A 14713-nucleotide genomic window follows, 5' to 3' on the forward strand; every position below is an offset into this window, starting at 1 on the left:
GCCCCGAGTTTTCCCCGTTTGCCTGGCATTCCCTGCCTGTCAGTCTTGGGTTTTCCTTTTGGCTGCTCGGTGTGGGTTTCAGCTCTTATTTCGCAGCAGCAGCAGCAGCAGCAGCAGCAGCATCATCATCATCCCAGAGAAGCACACACAATGCCGCGGCACTGTTGACACATTCCGCTGACAAATGGCCATAAGTGTATAATTGGATAAGAACTCGGAAGCGAGAGGCCATTGGGGATCCGGAATTTGGGGGATCCCCATTTCTATTTAATCTCCAAGCCGAGAACCAAAGACCCAACTCTTTTATGCAAAATCACACGGAGGTTCTACCATTCAATCAAATTAGCGTAGAGTGCAATCACCGGGCGAACAAACTAATATCACTGGCCAGAATGCTTCATGGCTGACTACTTATCGCTTAATCACATCATGGGACCGGTGGTATCGGGGCATCTGCATAAAACATTTAGCATTTAGCATTTAGCAACATCAAATCGTTACTCGCCCATCCACACACATCAAAGCCAATCAAAATGGCATTTCAATAATATCAGAGCCATACAATCGCATCAGCAGGGGGTTTTTGGGAAGCTATTGAATCGGAATGGAGGGGGTATGTTCTGTTGTAATGGAGCGCGCATATTTCGGTTCGATTCTCGATGGGCGTGGGTGTGTGGGTGAGCTTATGATTCAGTGAGCAGCTGTGTGTGTGTGTGTATGAACACATCAAGGATTCGTTCACAAATATTACAAGCATGAGCACACACACACACAGTTGGAAAGAGAGGGCTGTAGCGCAGTAGACCGAGACAGAGTCAGAGACAGAGGTTGGCGGAAATTGTGTCAAAGGATACTTTCGCTTTCCCCCGAAATGTGTCCTTGTCCAAATGTACATATATCGTTTGGCGGCCTTCGGATGGGAGTGGGCGCGTCATAAAGATATTGACAGGCCCATAAAGATAACCGTAGTGGATTGTGAACGGCATGTCAGGGAAGAAATTAGGCGATGTTCTCACTCACACTTTCACTTTCTCTGAATATTTTGGCCAGGGGATAATTTGATGGTGTAATAGGAGATCTATAAGAACTTTGATCTGGTAACCCAGTTATTATGATTCATACGAAAAGTACTGTGTACTCGTACTTCAACAAAGTAATTTTATGTTTCAAAATGACTTATTAAATATAATACAATAATTTAATATGTAATTGGTGGCCAAAAGTCGAGGTCCTAAGGCTTTTGAATTTTAAAAGAGTTCTAAGAATTTGTCACACCAAAAATTTACTTCCAGTTCTTCGGTTGGGCCCTCGCTTGATTTTAATTGATTGTAATTAATCTCTAGGTGAAGTAGACCTATTCCTCCTTTTCATCGCAATTGCAGCACTTTCTCTTCTTGCTTTTCTCCTCATTGACCGTGGGACAACCTTGGATCTTACTCACAGGATCGGCCAGTGGAAATTGTTTGTTGTACAAGGGCCTGGGTCCATGGTCCGGCGGATAGTCTGATGCCATGTGAGCCTTGCAGGGACCACACTCTGGTTTCTGGGCACCACTTGGACCACCTGCCACCACCTTGCTGTGACCACTCTGCAGACCCATGCTGGCCAATTCGCGAAGTTGCTGACCCGCTGCTCCCTTGGTACAGTCGCAGTCATCTTCCGGCGGCAACGAGGGTCGATTGGGGTCAATCTGGGACTGGGTGGACACGTGGTTGAACTGCGCCTCACTGGTTATGCCACCACAATGCGGACATATGAAGGTGGGCGGTGGTGCTTGACCTTGACCTTTACCCAAGGAGCAACTGCAATCATCGGCAGCTCCATATTGTTGCGTCTTTGGCTGAGCACATTCCGCAACGGGTGCCCGTTGCTGCTTATCCTGTCCACTGCAGCCACAATCTTCTTCCGGACCTTCCGGGCAATCCTCCCTGCCGGATCCATCGCATTCTGTCTTTTGCGGTGACGAGTGTTCTTCCTGGTCCGAGCACTCACCCGCTTCCTTATCGACCACTGGAAAGTAGTGGCCAGTGAGCTGGTCGTGTTGCCTCTGCAGTTCCTGATCCTCGTCGTCCATGCAACCGCAGGTGCCTTCAGATTGCCGTTGTTCCTGCCCCTGCTCCTTTAGATACTGGGAGCAATCCTGGGGCATTGGTTTCGATGAGCAATCCTCCTTCTCCTGGTCGCTTTGCAGCTGCTGCTGCTGACTTTGATGCTCCTGTTGCAGCTGCCTTTGCTGCTGCATGCAATCCTGTTGCTGCTGCTGCTGTTGCGTCTGTTGCTGCTGCCGCTCATCAACGGAGCACTCGCAGTCCGCATCTTCCGGTGGATGTTGTCCCTGGAAGACAATGGTTCCCGATACCTGGGATTGCCCCTTTGGTATTGGTTTCGGCTGGCCGGAGCAAGGACAATCCGGATCGTGCTGGGATTGTAGTTGCTGCTGGTATCGCGCAGATTGCACTCCTGCTCCACAAGAGCAATCTTTTCCAGGTTGTTCTGGTTGCATCTGCTGCTGAGATCGCTGCATTTGGGCCGTTTCCTGCTGCAGATGTGCTTCTGCCCCACATGCGCAGTCTGCCCCTGTTTGTTGCATCTGAGATCTCTGCATTTGGGCTTGCGATTGCTGCTGTTTCTGTGCACCACATATTCCGCAACTGGCTGCTTTTGGAGCACCCACTGCTTGTGATTGCTGCTGGGACTTCTGTTGTTGCAGACGTGCCCCTGCTCCACAAGCGCAATCTGCTCCTGCTCCTGTTTGTCCCTGTTGCATCTGCGGCTGAGATCGCTGCATTTGGGCTTGCGATTGCTGCTGTTTCTGTGCACCACATATTCCGCAACTGGCTGCATTTGGAGCACCCACTGCTTGTGATTGCTGCTGGGACTTCTGTTGTTGCAGACGTGCTCCTGCTCCACAAGCGCAATCTGCTCCTGCTCCTGCTTGTCCCTGTTGCACCTGCGGCTGAGATCGCTGCATTTGAGCTTGCGATTGCTGGTGAGTCTTTTGCTGTGGCCCACAGGAACACTTGCCATCCTGCCCTGCTTGTCCGTGTTGCTGCTGCTGATTTTGCTGCTTGGCAGCTTGGGCAATGCCACAAGAGCAACTGTCATCCGGTTGAGCTGGTCCGTTCATTGTAGATGTGGATTTGCTTGCCGTCGCTGCTGTTGCTCCTGATGCTCCTGTTGCTGTTGAAGGAGCAGCACAAACGCAGGACTTCTTGGATACCTGGTCATCCATGTCCGCCTCACTGGTAATGATGTACGAGTGCTTCCCGTTTCTCGTCCCTGGTGACTTGCGCGCCTTGCACTTGCAGCCCTCGTCGACGTCGTCGGCCAGGTTTATTTCCTTTCCGTACTTGCAGAGAAACTCGATGACCACGCCGTTAGACCAGCCGTATCCCACTGGAGTGTTTTCCGGGCTTGCTCCTCCGGAAGAGCCGAATTCCTCGCAGTAATACTGGAAAAAGGAGGGAGAAATCGGGTTATCTTATTGCCATTTTATGCCGAATACTGTTTTAGGAGAGATATTTCAATGACAGGTACTGAAACCTACATATATGACAATTTTTAAAAAGTAAAATTTGATGCTAAGATGCATAAAAAACTAACAGGGGCCGGAATCATTGCAAGCGATATTATATTTAAATAATTTTCATTATATGTTGCTCGGTGATATTAATTAATTTGCAAGTGAAAAGTTATAGACATATATATTATATTACATTTATTTAAACACAAAGAAATAATAAAACTTTTAAAAAAACAACCGATTGTCATAGATAGGTAAATATTTATCAAATTATAGTTATTACATTACCTTCTCAAACATGAAGTTCTCGTACTTGTAGGCCGCATAATTGGACTTGACCCAGCGATGGGCCCATCTTTTGGACATTGCCTTGGAAGCCGGAGTTCCCAGATTGTCGAGTCCTTCGATGACCAGGAACATCATGGGTGGAAAGACGTTGGGGTAATCCCACTTCTGGCCCGCCTCCTTATTTAGGGTGTTCGGCACGCCCCCGTACATTTCATCCAGATTATTGGTATGGATGTACTGCATCACCCCCTTGGAAACCTTGTCGCTGTCGACCAGGGGATAGGCCCTGGCCCACAAGGGAGCGAAGTTCGTGCAGCAGAAGTAGTTGCGCGGCCTGTTGTTGGCCACATCGTAGTCCAACCAAATCCCGGCCTTATCGTTCCACAGATTATCCCGAATAGCTTTGACCAGGCCACAAGCTCGATCCTGGTACTCATCGGCTTTTTTGGTATTGCCCACCTTGCGATTGAATTCGGCCAGGATTTTGCCACTCCGGAACACAATGGCGTTCAGTTCTACGGGCACAATGGCCGAGGTTTTTGTGTCCGCCAGGGATCCCTGATTGGAGCCATCGGGGGCCATAAACCAGCGGGAACTAAAGTCCATGCCCGACTCAGCTGCTGATTTTAGTTCAGTGAACAGAACCTCTCGGTCGAGAGGATCACTGATGGTGGCCACACTCCTCAGATCTTCCCTGTAAGCCTCCGGTCTTGGTCCTGCGGATGAGTCCCTGTACTGATACATGGTCCTGCCCCTCACCTGAATCGAGTGCTTGCTTATGAAGGTCTCGTACTCGGTCTCCAATAGCGGCAGCGAGTTCAATGCGTACTTTTCGTCCTTGGTCACCTCCACATAGGATTTAACCATCATTATGAGGAGTGGCGGGTTCGATCGTCCCGTGCAGTAAATCCGGCCACAACCAGGCACAAATCCGTATTGCTGAACTAGTGCCAAAAAGTTGTCGATCATGCCCCGGGCAGTTTGATGCATGCCACACTTAAGTAAACCTCGAATGATCCAAAACGAATCCCAGTATCGATACTCCCGGCAATGCGAGGAGCACACTATGAAGGGATTGGGTATGTAAAGTATAGAGTACTGATCGGGACTCTCTTTGACTTCATCTTTAACGCGTCGCCCTAATTGCCTCCAAAGTTTGTTGACATCAGATCCGAATTGCTTTATTTCGGGGTCAGAGATCTTGACTAGAAAGGATGGCTGAGCCTTCCAATCGGGAGGAGTCCAGGTTTCCAGCTCCGATCCAGGATCATTAAAGTGTCTCTGAAGCAAAAAGGAAGATTTAATAATTTTATATTTATTATTTTAATATAACAACTAAACATAAAGGCGATACAAAACCATGCCTTAAAATAGGAAATCTTAATTTATATTTAGTTTTTGCTCTACAAGCAGTACCGTTTTTTAACTAGTGGTTAGAATACAATTTTAAAAGTTAAAAAAGTGACAATAATTTTAACTTCATCACAGAATAAAATAGCCTCTTTCAAGTGGTTAGCTAAAATAACATCTGAGGTACAGCCAAAATAAAATTGTCATAAAAAAAAAAACTATTGTTACACGAATTTTAAACTCTTGGGAACACAAAATTTTTTTAACAAAATGAGCATTATATAACTATCATGCAAGTATCAAAATAAAAGTTATGTGTTTTTTTGGTATGGAAATGAAATTAATACATATATTTCAATACTTTCCTTAGTTTATTTTTAAGACACGCTTAATAAAACTAAACTTTCAGTTTGTTTTTGGGTGTAGGCTAGCTTGAAAATTGAAAGAGGTAGTTTGTAAAAGATATTCAATATTTATTCAAATTTACCTCCACAAACATTTGCAGGAACCTCACGGAGCCGTCGTTCTTGCGGCAATTGGAGAACATGTCATAATCGGCCATCGTTTGGGTGGGCGAAAAAATGCAGCTCATGTCCACAAAGTGTTTGCAGCAGGGAAACATATTCGACCGCTGAACAGCGTCTAGCAGGGGACCTTCGCAGAAGACAGTTCTGGAATCCAAATCAGCATGAGTTGGGGGAAATTTAAAGATCCAGGACTGGCCAGGACTCACCTGTTCTGCCCACCGATGGTCTGTGCACCGCAGCGGCACTTGTTCTCCATCTTCTAGCCAGGAGTTTTCGGTGTTTCAATGCTAAGGCCAAGCTGATGAACAGAGCGTCCGATAACCAGACCAAGTTAGGGTTTTTCGCCGATCAACGACTCCCAGGCGACTGGGGTTCGGGGCATAAATCATAATACAGAGCGCCAGCCTCTGTTATATTGACCATTAAAGCAAATTTGTCGACATTTGCCATTAAGAGTCAACAATGCTCGGCCATAAATCAGCGTAAATAGACAGGAAGCGCCTGCGAATCCTCTGCTCCTTCCAGGGCCACACATTTATTTTAAATTACCATAAATGCCCCTGACCGAAAAACGAATCCAAAACAAGAGCAGTGCGGGTGAACTTTTGCCTAAAAGCTATTGGCCTCTGTGTCCATTTGTAATTTCCAGACAATTTATCAAACCAGCTAAGGGCGGCCAAGGGGAAGCCAAGCCGAAGGCCAGAAGTCGCAATGGCAATGGAAATGGCGCAGAAAATGCGCTTCAAGTGGCCATGGCCATGACCGTCCATGACTGGACGGATGGATGGCCGGGAGATTCGAGTTGGAATAAAGTAAAAATTCTTCGATTCTCCTGGACAATCAATTGGTAGAAGGAGGAAAGGGGTTTGGTGGGTAATCAGCCGCGGGCACGGCACTTCATAAATTCCTTTTGCCCACTTTATCCACTTCAATGCAAGTTTTTGGCATCGGCATCGGCATCTTTATGGAAACTTTTCAAGAGGGAGTCATCGGGGAAACACGGAAATTAGCCTTGTCGCAATCGCATTCCCTGTGTCGTCTGCAAAGTTTCAATTGAATTTTCGTCCTGCAAAAAAATGCAGCAACTTAAACTTTCCGCCGTGCTCGAGAACAGATCCGCCAAATAATTAATTTTGCATATGTGAAAATGCAGCCAGAGGATGTGCAAAGGGAGTATCGACACTTGTCCTGACACTTGACCCGCTGGCAATGTGATCAACTTAACGAGCTGCAAGATGTGAGTCGTGGAGCCAGAGCACTGAGAAAACTGTGCATTACAATCTGTATTTAAACGCTGGAATATCACATTTTGGTAATATATTTCTTAATACAAATAATATTTGACACTATACCAGAAAATCTCCATTTTCCATTTAAAATTTTAATTATATTTTCCCGTCAACAAAAAAATGAGTTGGAATTTTAAATTAGAAGGACTGACAGTTTCTGAAAATGATAAAATGTTTTAATTGCAATTTCTAAGTAAAATGTAATCTGATAAAGTTTGAATGACAGAGGGTATTACAATCCCTATTGTTATATTGCATAACTGCAATAATTGCCTTAACTTTTTATATGTCCAGTTCTCTGTGTGCCATTTTTCGCTCAGTGTAGCTGCATGGCTCATCATCGTCATTCGCAGTCGCAGCTAATTGAGTATTCTTCCCTTAAGTGGACACAGCCGCCGCTGGCGCCTTTCAGCCTCATTTGCAGGCTCCCGCACATAAATCAATAAGTTGCATTCGGTCTTAAATTAATTAAAAAGAAAATTCGCAGAGAGCAGTGAGCGGATTTTAATTTTATTTTTCTTTTTCATGGAGCCCTTTTAGTTGGAGCCTGTGCTTAAACACTCCGCCAGCTGACAGCAATCAATCAAAAATTGCACTGGCCTTAGCGCGACGGGTGATGTCGTTCCGGATGTATCACGTCGCACCACCCAAAAGAAGCCAACACCACCCAGCACCACCCAAAATTCACCCACTAGCCAGTGTTCAGCGAAGGAGCAGGAGCATGATAAATTGTCAACACGCTGACGTTTGTCTGCAGCGATTTAAAAACTACTTAAAATGTAAATGTTGTTTCCCTGTTGCTGGTGCTGTACTCGTGTTGCCGCTGTGTTTGGGTTTTATGCACACGTCGCGCAGCGTAGACTGCGAAAATCATGTTGTTGACTTTGAAAAAATATGTGTAAAAATGCGCTATTGTAAATAACAGAACATAAACCCCGTGAGTCGGGGGCGGGAGGAGGAGGAGGAGGAGGCAGTGCCTAGTTGACTGACTGTCTGAGGGAGAGTGATGACATGGCAATGTCAACGCCAGCAACAGCAGCAACAACTGCTGCTGCACGGCAGCAACATCAGCAGCGGCAGTAGCAGCGGTAGCGGCAGCGGTAGCAGTAGTATGAAGATGCCTCGGCTCTGTGATTGCATTTCTACACTTGTCAGTGGATTTGGTGCCACCTCTGTTTGTCTCCGCACTTTGTCGTCTAGTGTTTGAAGTTTACACCGAGCAACACAAACATCAGCCGCAGCAACATCCTGCTGTCGCCTGCTTCCCCTAGAGGCCAAATGAGTTATACTCTAACTTCTGCTGTCAAGTATTTTGACAATTGATTAATTGAAATCGACTTGGTAACTTTAACTACAGTTGATAAGCAGGCACATGCACACACACACACACACACACGCACATCAGTGCGGAAGTGGGCTGTCAATCACCCAGCCCCCCAAAAACATCCATGGATCATTTGTTGATGAGCTAAACTTTGACCGGGTCAGAGATCAAACAAAAGGGGCCAAGGAGTAGAGGGTAAGCCGCAGACGTTCAAATTAAGCAGTAGTCTAGTTAAACAGAAAAGTTTCGGCCCATCCACCATCCACCGATATACATCTTCGTCCTGCCCTTCAAGTTGACAACTTAAATTGTTAGTTGGCTGATAAGCCTCCGGCCGCCAGCCGACTGCCGACTGACCCGCCCCCTTTTCAGCCAGAATGGGCGTATAAAACATTTTTATTTATATCACTATTTTTTATACGGCAGTGGTGGAGGGGTGGAACCAGAACCAAACGGAACACGCGCCACATGCCAACGACAAACAAATAAATAAAATTCCTCATTCAGTATAGATACCACCCCAAAAATCCAGTGTAGTTTTTTTTTCGAGGGGTCAACACCGAAGAAGTGTGTGTGTTTTACAAGTCTATTAACTTGTGGCGCTTATCTAATGCTGACAGCAAGTTTTTCACTTTGCCAAAGTTTTGTGCCCGGAAAACGCAACTTCCTTTTCGGTGGGTGCAAAAATGCTGGGAGGCATAGGAGAGTTTAGGGGCAGTTCTGATGTCAATCATTTGTTGATCATTTTTCTTTGAGCCCATGCATAATATATGACCATCATTTGTAGATGACCGCAGATATATTATTCTTCCACTGAGCAAAAAAATGTTCTTTGGTTTTAAAAATTTTAAAAAAATTTAAAATTAATCGAATTAATAATTCGAATTAATAATTCTATTTTATACTAAGAAAGTTCATTTAAATTGCCTCAGATATACAGATTTACAATGACTAAATCACACTATTTTGTTTTCAGTTTCATAGAACTTAGAAAGTGCTCTGCCATGTGCCGAAAGGAAAAGTGCCAGACTGTCGGGGAAAAACTTTAGCTGTGGAAAACTCTTGATTTCTTTGACAATGGAAGGGGAATTGGTCAAGCTAGTGGCTGCTTCATTAAATGCGACGCCAAAAAGTTGCATCCGTGCAGCTGCTGGAAATATTTATGAACTGTCCGACGACTGCTGGCAAAGCATATTTATAAGTATGTATGGCCAAGCAAGAATGTGTCACACCCCACCTGGCCACCTTTTTTCAATAAACGTTGAGCATTACGGTTATTAGTTTCAGGACGGGCACATAAAAACTTCAACCGGAGTCGAGTTTAGAGACACTGTTGCCCGACAAACAGTGACAACAACTTTGTGTTGCTACTTTGGCGATGCTATCTGCTCCTGCTGTTGCTGTTTGCTGTTGCTGTTTGCTGTTGCTGTTGCCACTCTGTAGCAGCAACGTGTTGCTGATGCTGATAGTGCCTGCGTTGACTAGTTGACTATGTTGCCATTCTGGAAATGGCTGAATGGCTCGTATGGAAATTACGGAAACCGTGATACTTCCCAGTGCATTACATGCAAAGTCCTTGCGGCAGTGACAACAGCAACAGCAGCAGCAGCAACAGCAACTTATTAACGCGCAATCTGAGCTCTGCAATTGACCGCAATGGGCGGGACAGGGGGCAGTGGAGGGTGAAGGGTGAAGGCTGCGGATCCAGAAGCAGGAGCGATGACGCCGACGACGACAGGCGGAAACGGAAACGGCAAATAAACGCACGAGCGCTGACGTGCGGGCACCAGCGTGTCAGCGTCCGTGTCTTTGTGTTGCTGCTGTGCTGCACTTGTTTGCATGCAACGTGGCAACATGGCAACGACAACGACAGCAACAGCAACAGCAACAGCAATTGCAATAACAGCAACAGCAATTGCAACAACAGCAGCAACTCCAACAGCAGCAACTCCAACAGCAGCAGCAGCAGCAGCAGCAACGGGCATTTATCTGGCTGCCCAGACCTGCCACGCCCCTCGTAATACATTGCGGTCGGGATGTTGCATGTTTGTGGGCGCTCGCCTGCGTTTGTATTTTTTCTATACCCATCAATTGTTTAACTTAAGGGATATACTTAATTTGTAATGTCATTACCATTAGGTTTATATTACAAATAAATAAATTTACGATTATTAAAATGAAATTAAATAAAATTTAATTTGCTAATCATAAAAGCTACACAAATTTCTAGTTTTAAATAAAATAAGAAGAAGAGATAAAATTGTAGTACGGAAAATATTTAAAATTATTAACTCATTTATTGCCCAATGGCATGTGGTGGAATATCACCAAGTAAAAAATGGATTAGTTGGCCATAAATTATTTAAAGTCAGATAAAGTTAAATGAAGTCTTTACTTTCTTGATTTAATTGTTTTTTATATCTTTGTATATCTTTATTTGATAAAAGAACACAAGAAAGTTTACCCAAAAATTGGTAAATATATTAAATAAAAAATTAAATAAGGAAATTTAGTTTTAGCAGATATTTAAGCCCTTAATATACATAGTACAATATAAAATAGTGGGTATTGCCGAGTCTTTAAATGTTCCATTTACAATATCCCCCCTTTGGCATTTTTTTGTTTTCCGCGGCGCCATCGTTCGCATGCACGGCCAGGATTTCTCCGCTTAATTTGTGGTTTTCAACCAAACAGAGCAACGGGCAGCGAAGGACGATGGACGATGGACGATGGCTGGCAGATGGTGGAAAAGTGGCGGACGAGTCCAGCTAACCAACTGGTCAACAGCAATTGCAATTGCAATTGAGGTTGCAGTCGCACGAATATTCCAGGAAACCCTTAAATATGATTATGGCATTCGAAAAGGCCTATGAAGGGAAGCGCCAAAGGGGTATTGTACCGATTTTTCGGCCATCTTCGCTGGAATCTCCTTCATTCGCTTTTGGCCCACAAATTTCCACGAACTTGATTTAATTGTCACACATTACGAGACCACAATAACATAGAAAAATGCGCCATCCAACGGAAATGGCAACAATGCAAATGGCAAACAGAAATTGCAGCAACTGCAGCAAATAATAACAACCGAGTGCGGCCAGCAAGGACCTTCTCCTCCTTTTGGCTCGGAATAAAATGCGCCATTTGCAATTGTAGTTTATTTTAATACCGCAATTAGTGTTGTTTTTCTGGGCGGAGTGGTGGGGGCTTCTGTGGTTCGGTGGGCAGAGCACGCAATCGTGGAAAAGGTGGAAAAGTTGGGGAAATGCCATGTTGCCACACCATTTGAGGTGGCCCAAACCATCCGCCGCAGTAGTTGCATAAATATATCACAAGGAATTCCACAAAAACTTCCCAATTACCAGTCTCTTTCCACTCCGCCCGAAATTGAAGAGCTCTCCATTTGTCTGGCCATTTGGAAATATTTGTGACGCAGCCGCTGTTAATTGATTTTTAAGTGGCAACTGCAATCAGGTACTTTGATACGCATCAGGTGACACATGCAGGCTCATGTTATTGCCATCCAGCTTCACATAAAAAGCATTAACGTAATCAGTGATAAAAAATAATTGCAGATACAATCAAAGGTTTTCAAATACCCTTTCAAATTAATTGAAATGTGAAGTCTATAAAAAATGTATTACAAAGCTAGTAGAGTTTCAAACTTTCAAAACAAATGTTTTATACGGAAATCACAATTAAAAGGTTTAACGATTAAAGAAAAATAAAAATTAACATATAATTTTAAGAACTAATATATATATACGGACCGCTTGGCAAAACTTAAAAGTTTGGATTTAAATTAAACAAGATCTACAGGCAAATATTCCGAGGTGGTTACGAAATTCTTGAGATTTCTGTTTAGATTCATAAATTACCCAAGGATCAGGCTCATATTTATTATAACATAGTTATATAGTAAGGAACCTGAGCCAGTTATTTAAAGTCACTAGAGGATTTCGTAGCACCCTCGATTATCGAGTATGACAATCCGATTGAAAGTTAATTGCTGCATACACCTCGACGATCCCATACAGTTTTTTCTATGTACATCGGGTGTAATCACATTTTATGTTGAACGCACTTAATTTTTTGCCCCAACTAAATGCCAATTAAAATTCGTAATTATTTTTTAATGGTATTTTGTGGTCAATATCGGGCGATTGACGATGATTGCACAGCGGCGGACCTGCGGCGTGTTTGAGGACAAGGGAGTCCACTTTGATGACGGGATGCCGTCGTGACAATCCACTTTTATGACGAGCAAATGGCCAGTATCGATATCAATTGCATGACTTGTCAAAGCGGCGCCCGCCTAAAAGAAAAGTGCCTCACATGTCCTCGCATGTAAGGGCGAAATTGCAAGCAATTGCAGCTCAAACAAGGAATCGCAATAAGGACCCCGATGTCCTGCAGCCGTGTCCTGGCCCAACGAAATTCGAGCAATCATCACCATCAACATTTCGGTTTACTTCGAAGAGAACACGGCAACAACATGCCGCAAGTGACAATCATTTATATTTAATAAACAACTAACGCATGCAGAGCTTACAGCTGAGGTCAAAGAACTAGCATCGAAGACAGAAACAAAGTCGTTTGGTTTTTTCTTTGCTTAAACAAATATATGGATGTGGCTTACAGTAATAAAGAATCTTTTTTCTAAAACTATTTGATTTTTAATTGAATTTTAGGAGTGCTCTGATTTATTTAAGAATGATATTATGTTGTAGAAAAATGTTATATTTAAACAAAAACTTATTACAAGTAATTAAAACTATTTCCTAATGGACCAACAAAATATTATATTTAATATAATAATAATATCTCTTGAATAAGGGTATAACTATTTAATTGACAAAGGCTTTAAAGTTGAAAAGGATATTTTCTCTGTTCTTCGTAAAATGAATTTATTTTTCTATTTTTCTGATCGTTGCTGTGAGTGCTTCGATTAGAGGCGGAAAAAAAGGGGAAAACTGGACGGAAAAACAACAGCAAGATGACGAGACTAAGCGGCCATTGTCTCCGCCTCCGCCTTGCCCCACTTAGCCCCCCTCCCCCCCTTTCTCTCAGTGGAAATTGTTTATCATGCATTTTGTTCGATTCCGAGTCGAGGCGTCTGAATAATGCAGCAGGTAGTGTACGGTGATGGAAAAGCGGAAAAGTGGGCGTGGAAATTGGGGGGCGGTCAAATAAATAAGCGAGCATGAAAACGAAGACGAAAACAAAATGGGGCAGAAAACAACAACGAGAAAAAGAACAACAATGCTGCAGACACAAACACAAAACCGCTTCGAATCGCTTTGGGCGGCATTCAAATTGAATATTGAAAGCATCGAGCACAAAACTGCCAAACGCTTGAATTATGCATTAATGATGTCTGCCACAGTGGACAATGGTTTGGGAGGTTGGGGAGGTGGGCAGGGGTTTAGACTTTATTTCTAGGGTAAGGGTTTAGGGGCGTTTCGGCGGGACAGAAGGGTTTTTTATTCCAGAGACAAGAACAACGGCAATGCGTCGTCCTCGCTCGCGGGCCACCGCTTATTAATTTTTTATGCGTCTGCTATTTTTATGGTCGACATGAAAGCGTTGGCCGCAAGCGTTTTATTTTCCTGGCCATTTTCAGCTAGCTTTCAATAGTTTTTTCACCGCTATTTCCATTCGTTCTAGACACACTTATGGGTAACAACAAAATGTTGCTTTGAAGCACTAATTCTCGCAACTGTGATAGCAAATTACATGGGTAGTTAAGTTTAGTAAAATGTAAGGGCTTAGATTTAAACATTAAAGTACAAACACCTTGTTCTTTCCATTTTTTTAATGTAAAAGAGAGTGCGATAAATGAATTTTAAAAATTTGGACTTTATTTTTATTAAACATTGGAACTTGATTGCTTAAACTATATATAAACCTGATTAGGTTCTTGGGGCTAAAATATCTAGCAATTGATTTACATTTTTGATCTGTTCCCAAATTTGTAGAGTATTACAAAATAAGCTCAAATGAATAATAAAGCAAGGATTGCTGTTCCCTTGGAGCACAAATGTCAGTACATTGTCGGCACCCATTGTTCGCTAATATTACGCCAACAAAGTATTTTGCTTTGTGTGGGCAGATTTTCCATTTGGCTTAATTCTGTTTGTTGGCCGGTGTTTGGAAGGCTTTTCTGCATAAAGAGCGCCCTTGACAATGGTCGTCAATATCCCGATATCGGTGGACAGAAAGACGTTAATTACCAGCATTACCGCACACCCCACTATCAGCCACACAAATCAGCGGTGATGTAGGTTCGTGGAACCTGATGCACCGTGTGTGCGGGGCAATGGAAAACTCATTACATGCCACAGGAGCCGTCATCCAGGATACGGGGTATAGAACACGCCCACACCCGCCTCCGCCCACCAGCAGCGACCGCAAC

General features: G+C 43.8%; 1 protein-coding gene across 1 annotated transcript; it reads right to left on the reverse strand.

Moving 5' to 3' along the window:
* Nucleotides 1–1128: 1128 nt before the first annotated feature.
* LOC108137993 lies at nt 1129–6062 on the reverse strand. Its single transcript, XM_017259968.2, has 4 exons — nt 5895–6062; nt 5649–5832; nt 3812–5092; nt 1129–3451 (listed from the first exon to the last, which is right to left on the reverse strand). Exons 1-4 carry the CDS (start codon nt 5942–5944, stop codon nt 1355–1357), a joined length of 3612 nt encoding a protein of 1203 aa, XP_017115457.2. The 5' UTR covers nt 5945–6062; the 3' UTR covers nt 1129–1354.
* Nucleotides 6063–14713: the final 8651 nt, after the last annotated feature.

The sequence above is a fragment of the Drosophila elegans genome, unplaced genomic scaffold (assembly GCF_018152505.1).
Source record: "Drosophila elegans isolate 14027-0461.03 unplaced genomic scaffold, ASM1815250v1 contig_183, whole genome shotgun sequence".
NCBI lineage: Eukaryota > Metazoa > Arthropoda > Insecta > Diptera > Drosophilidae > Drosophila > Drosophila elegans.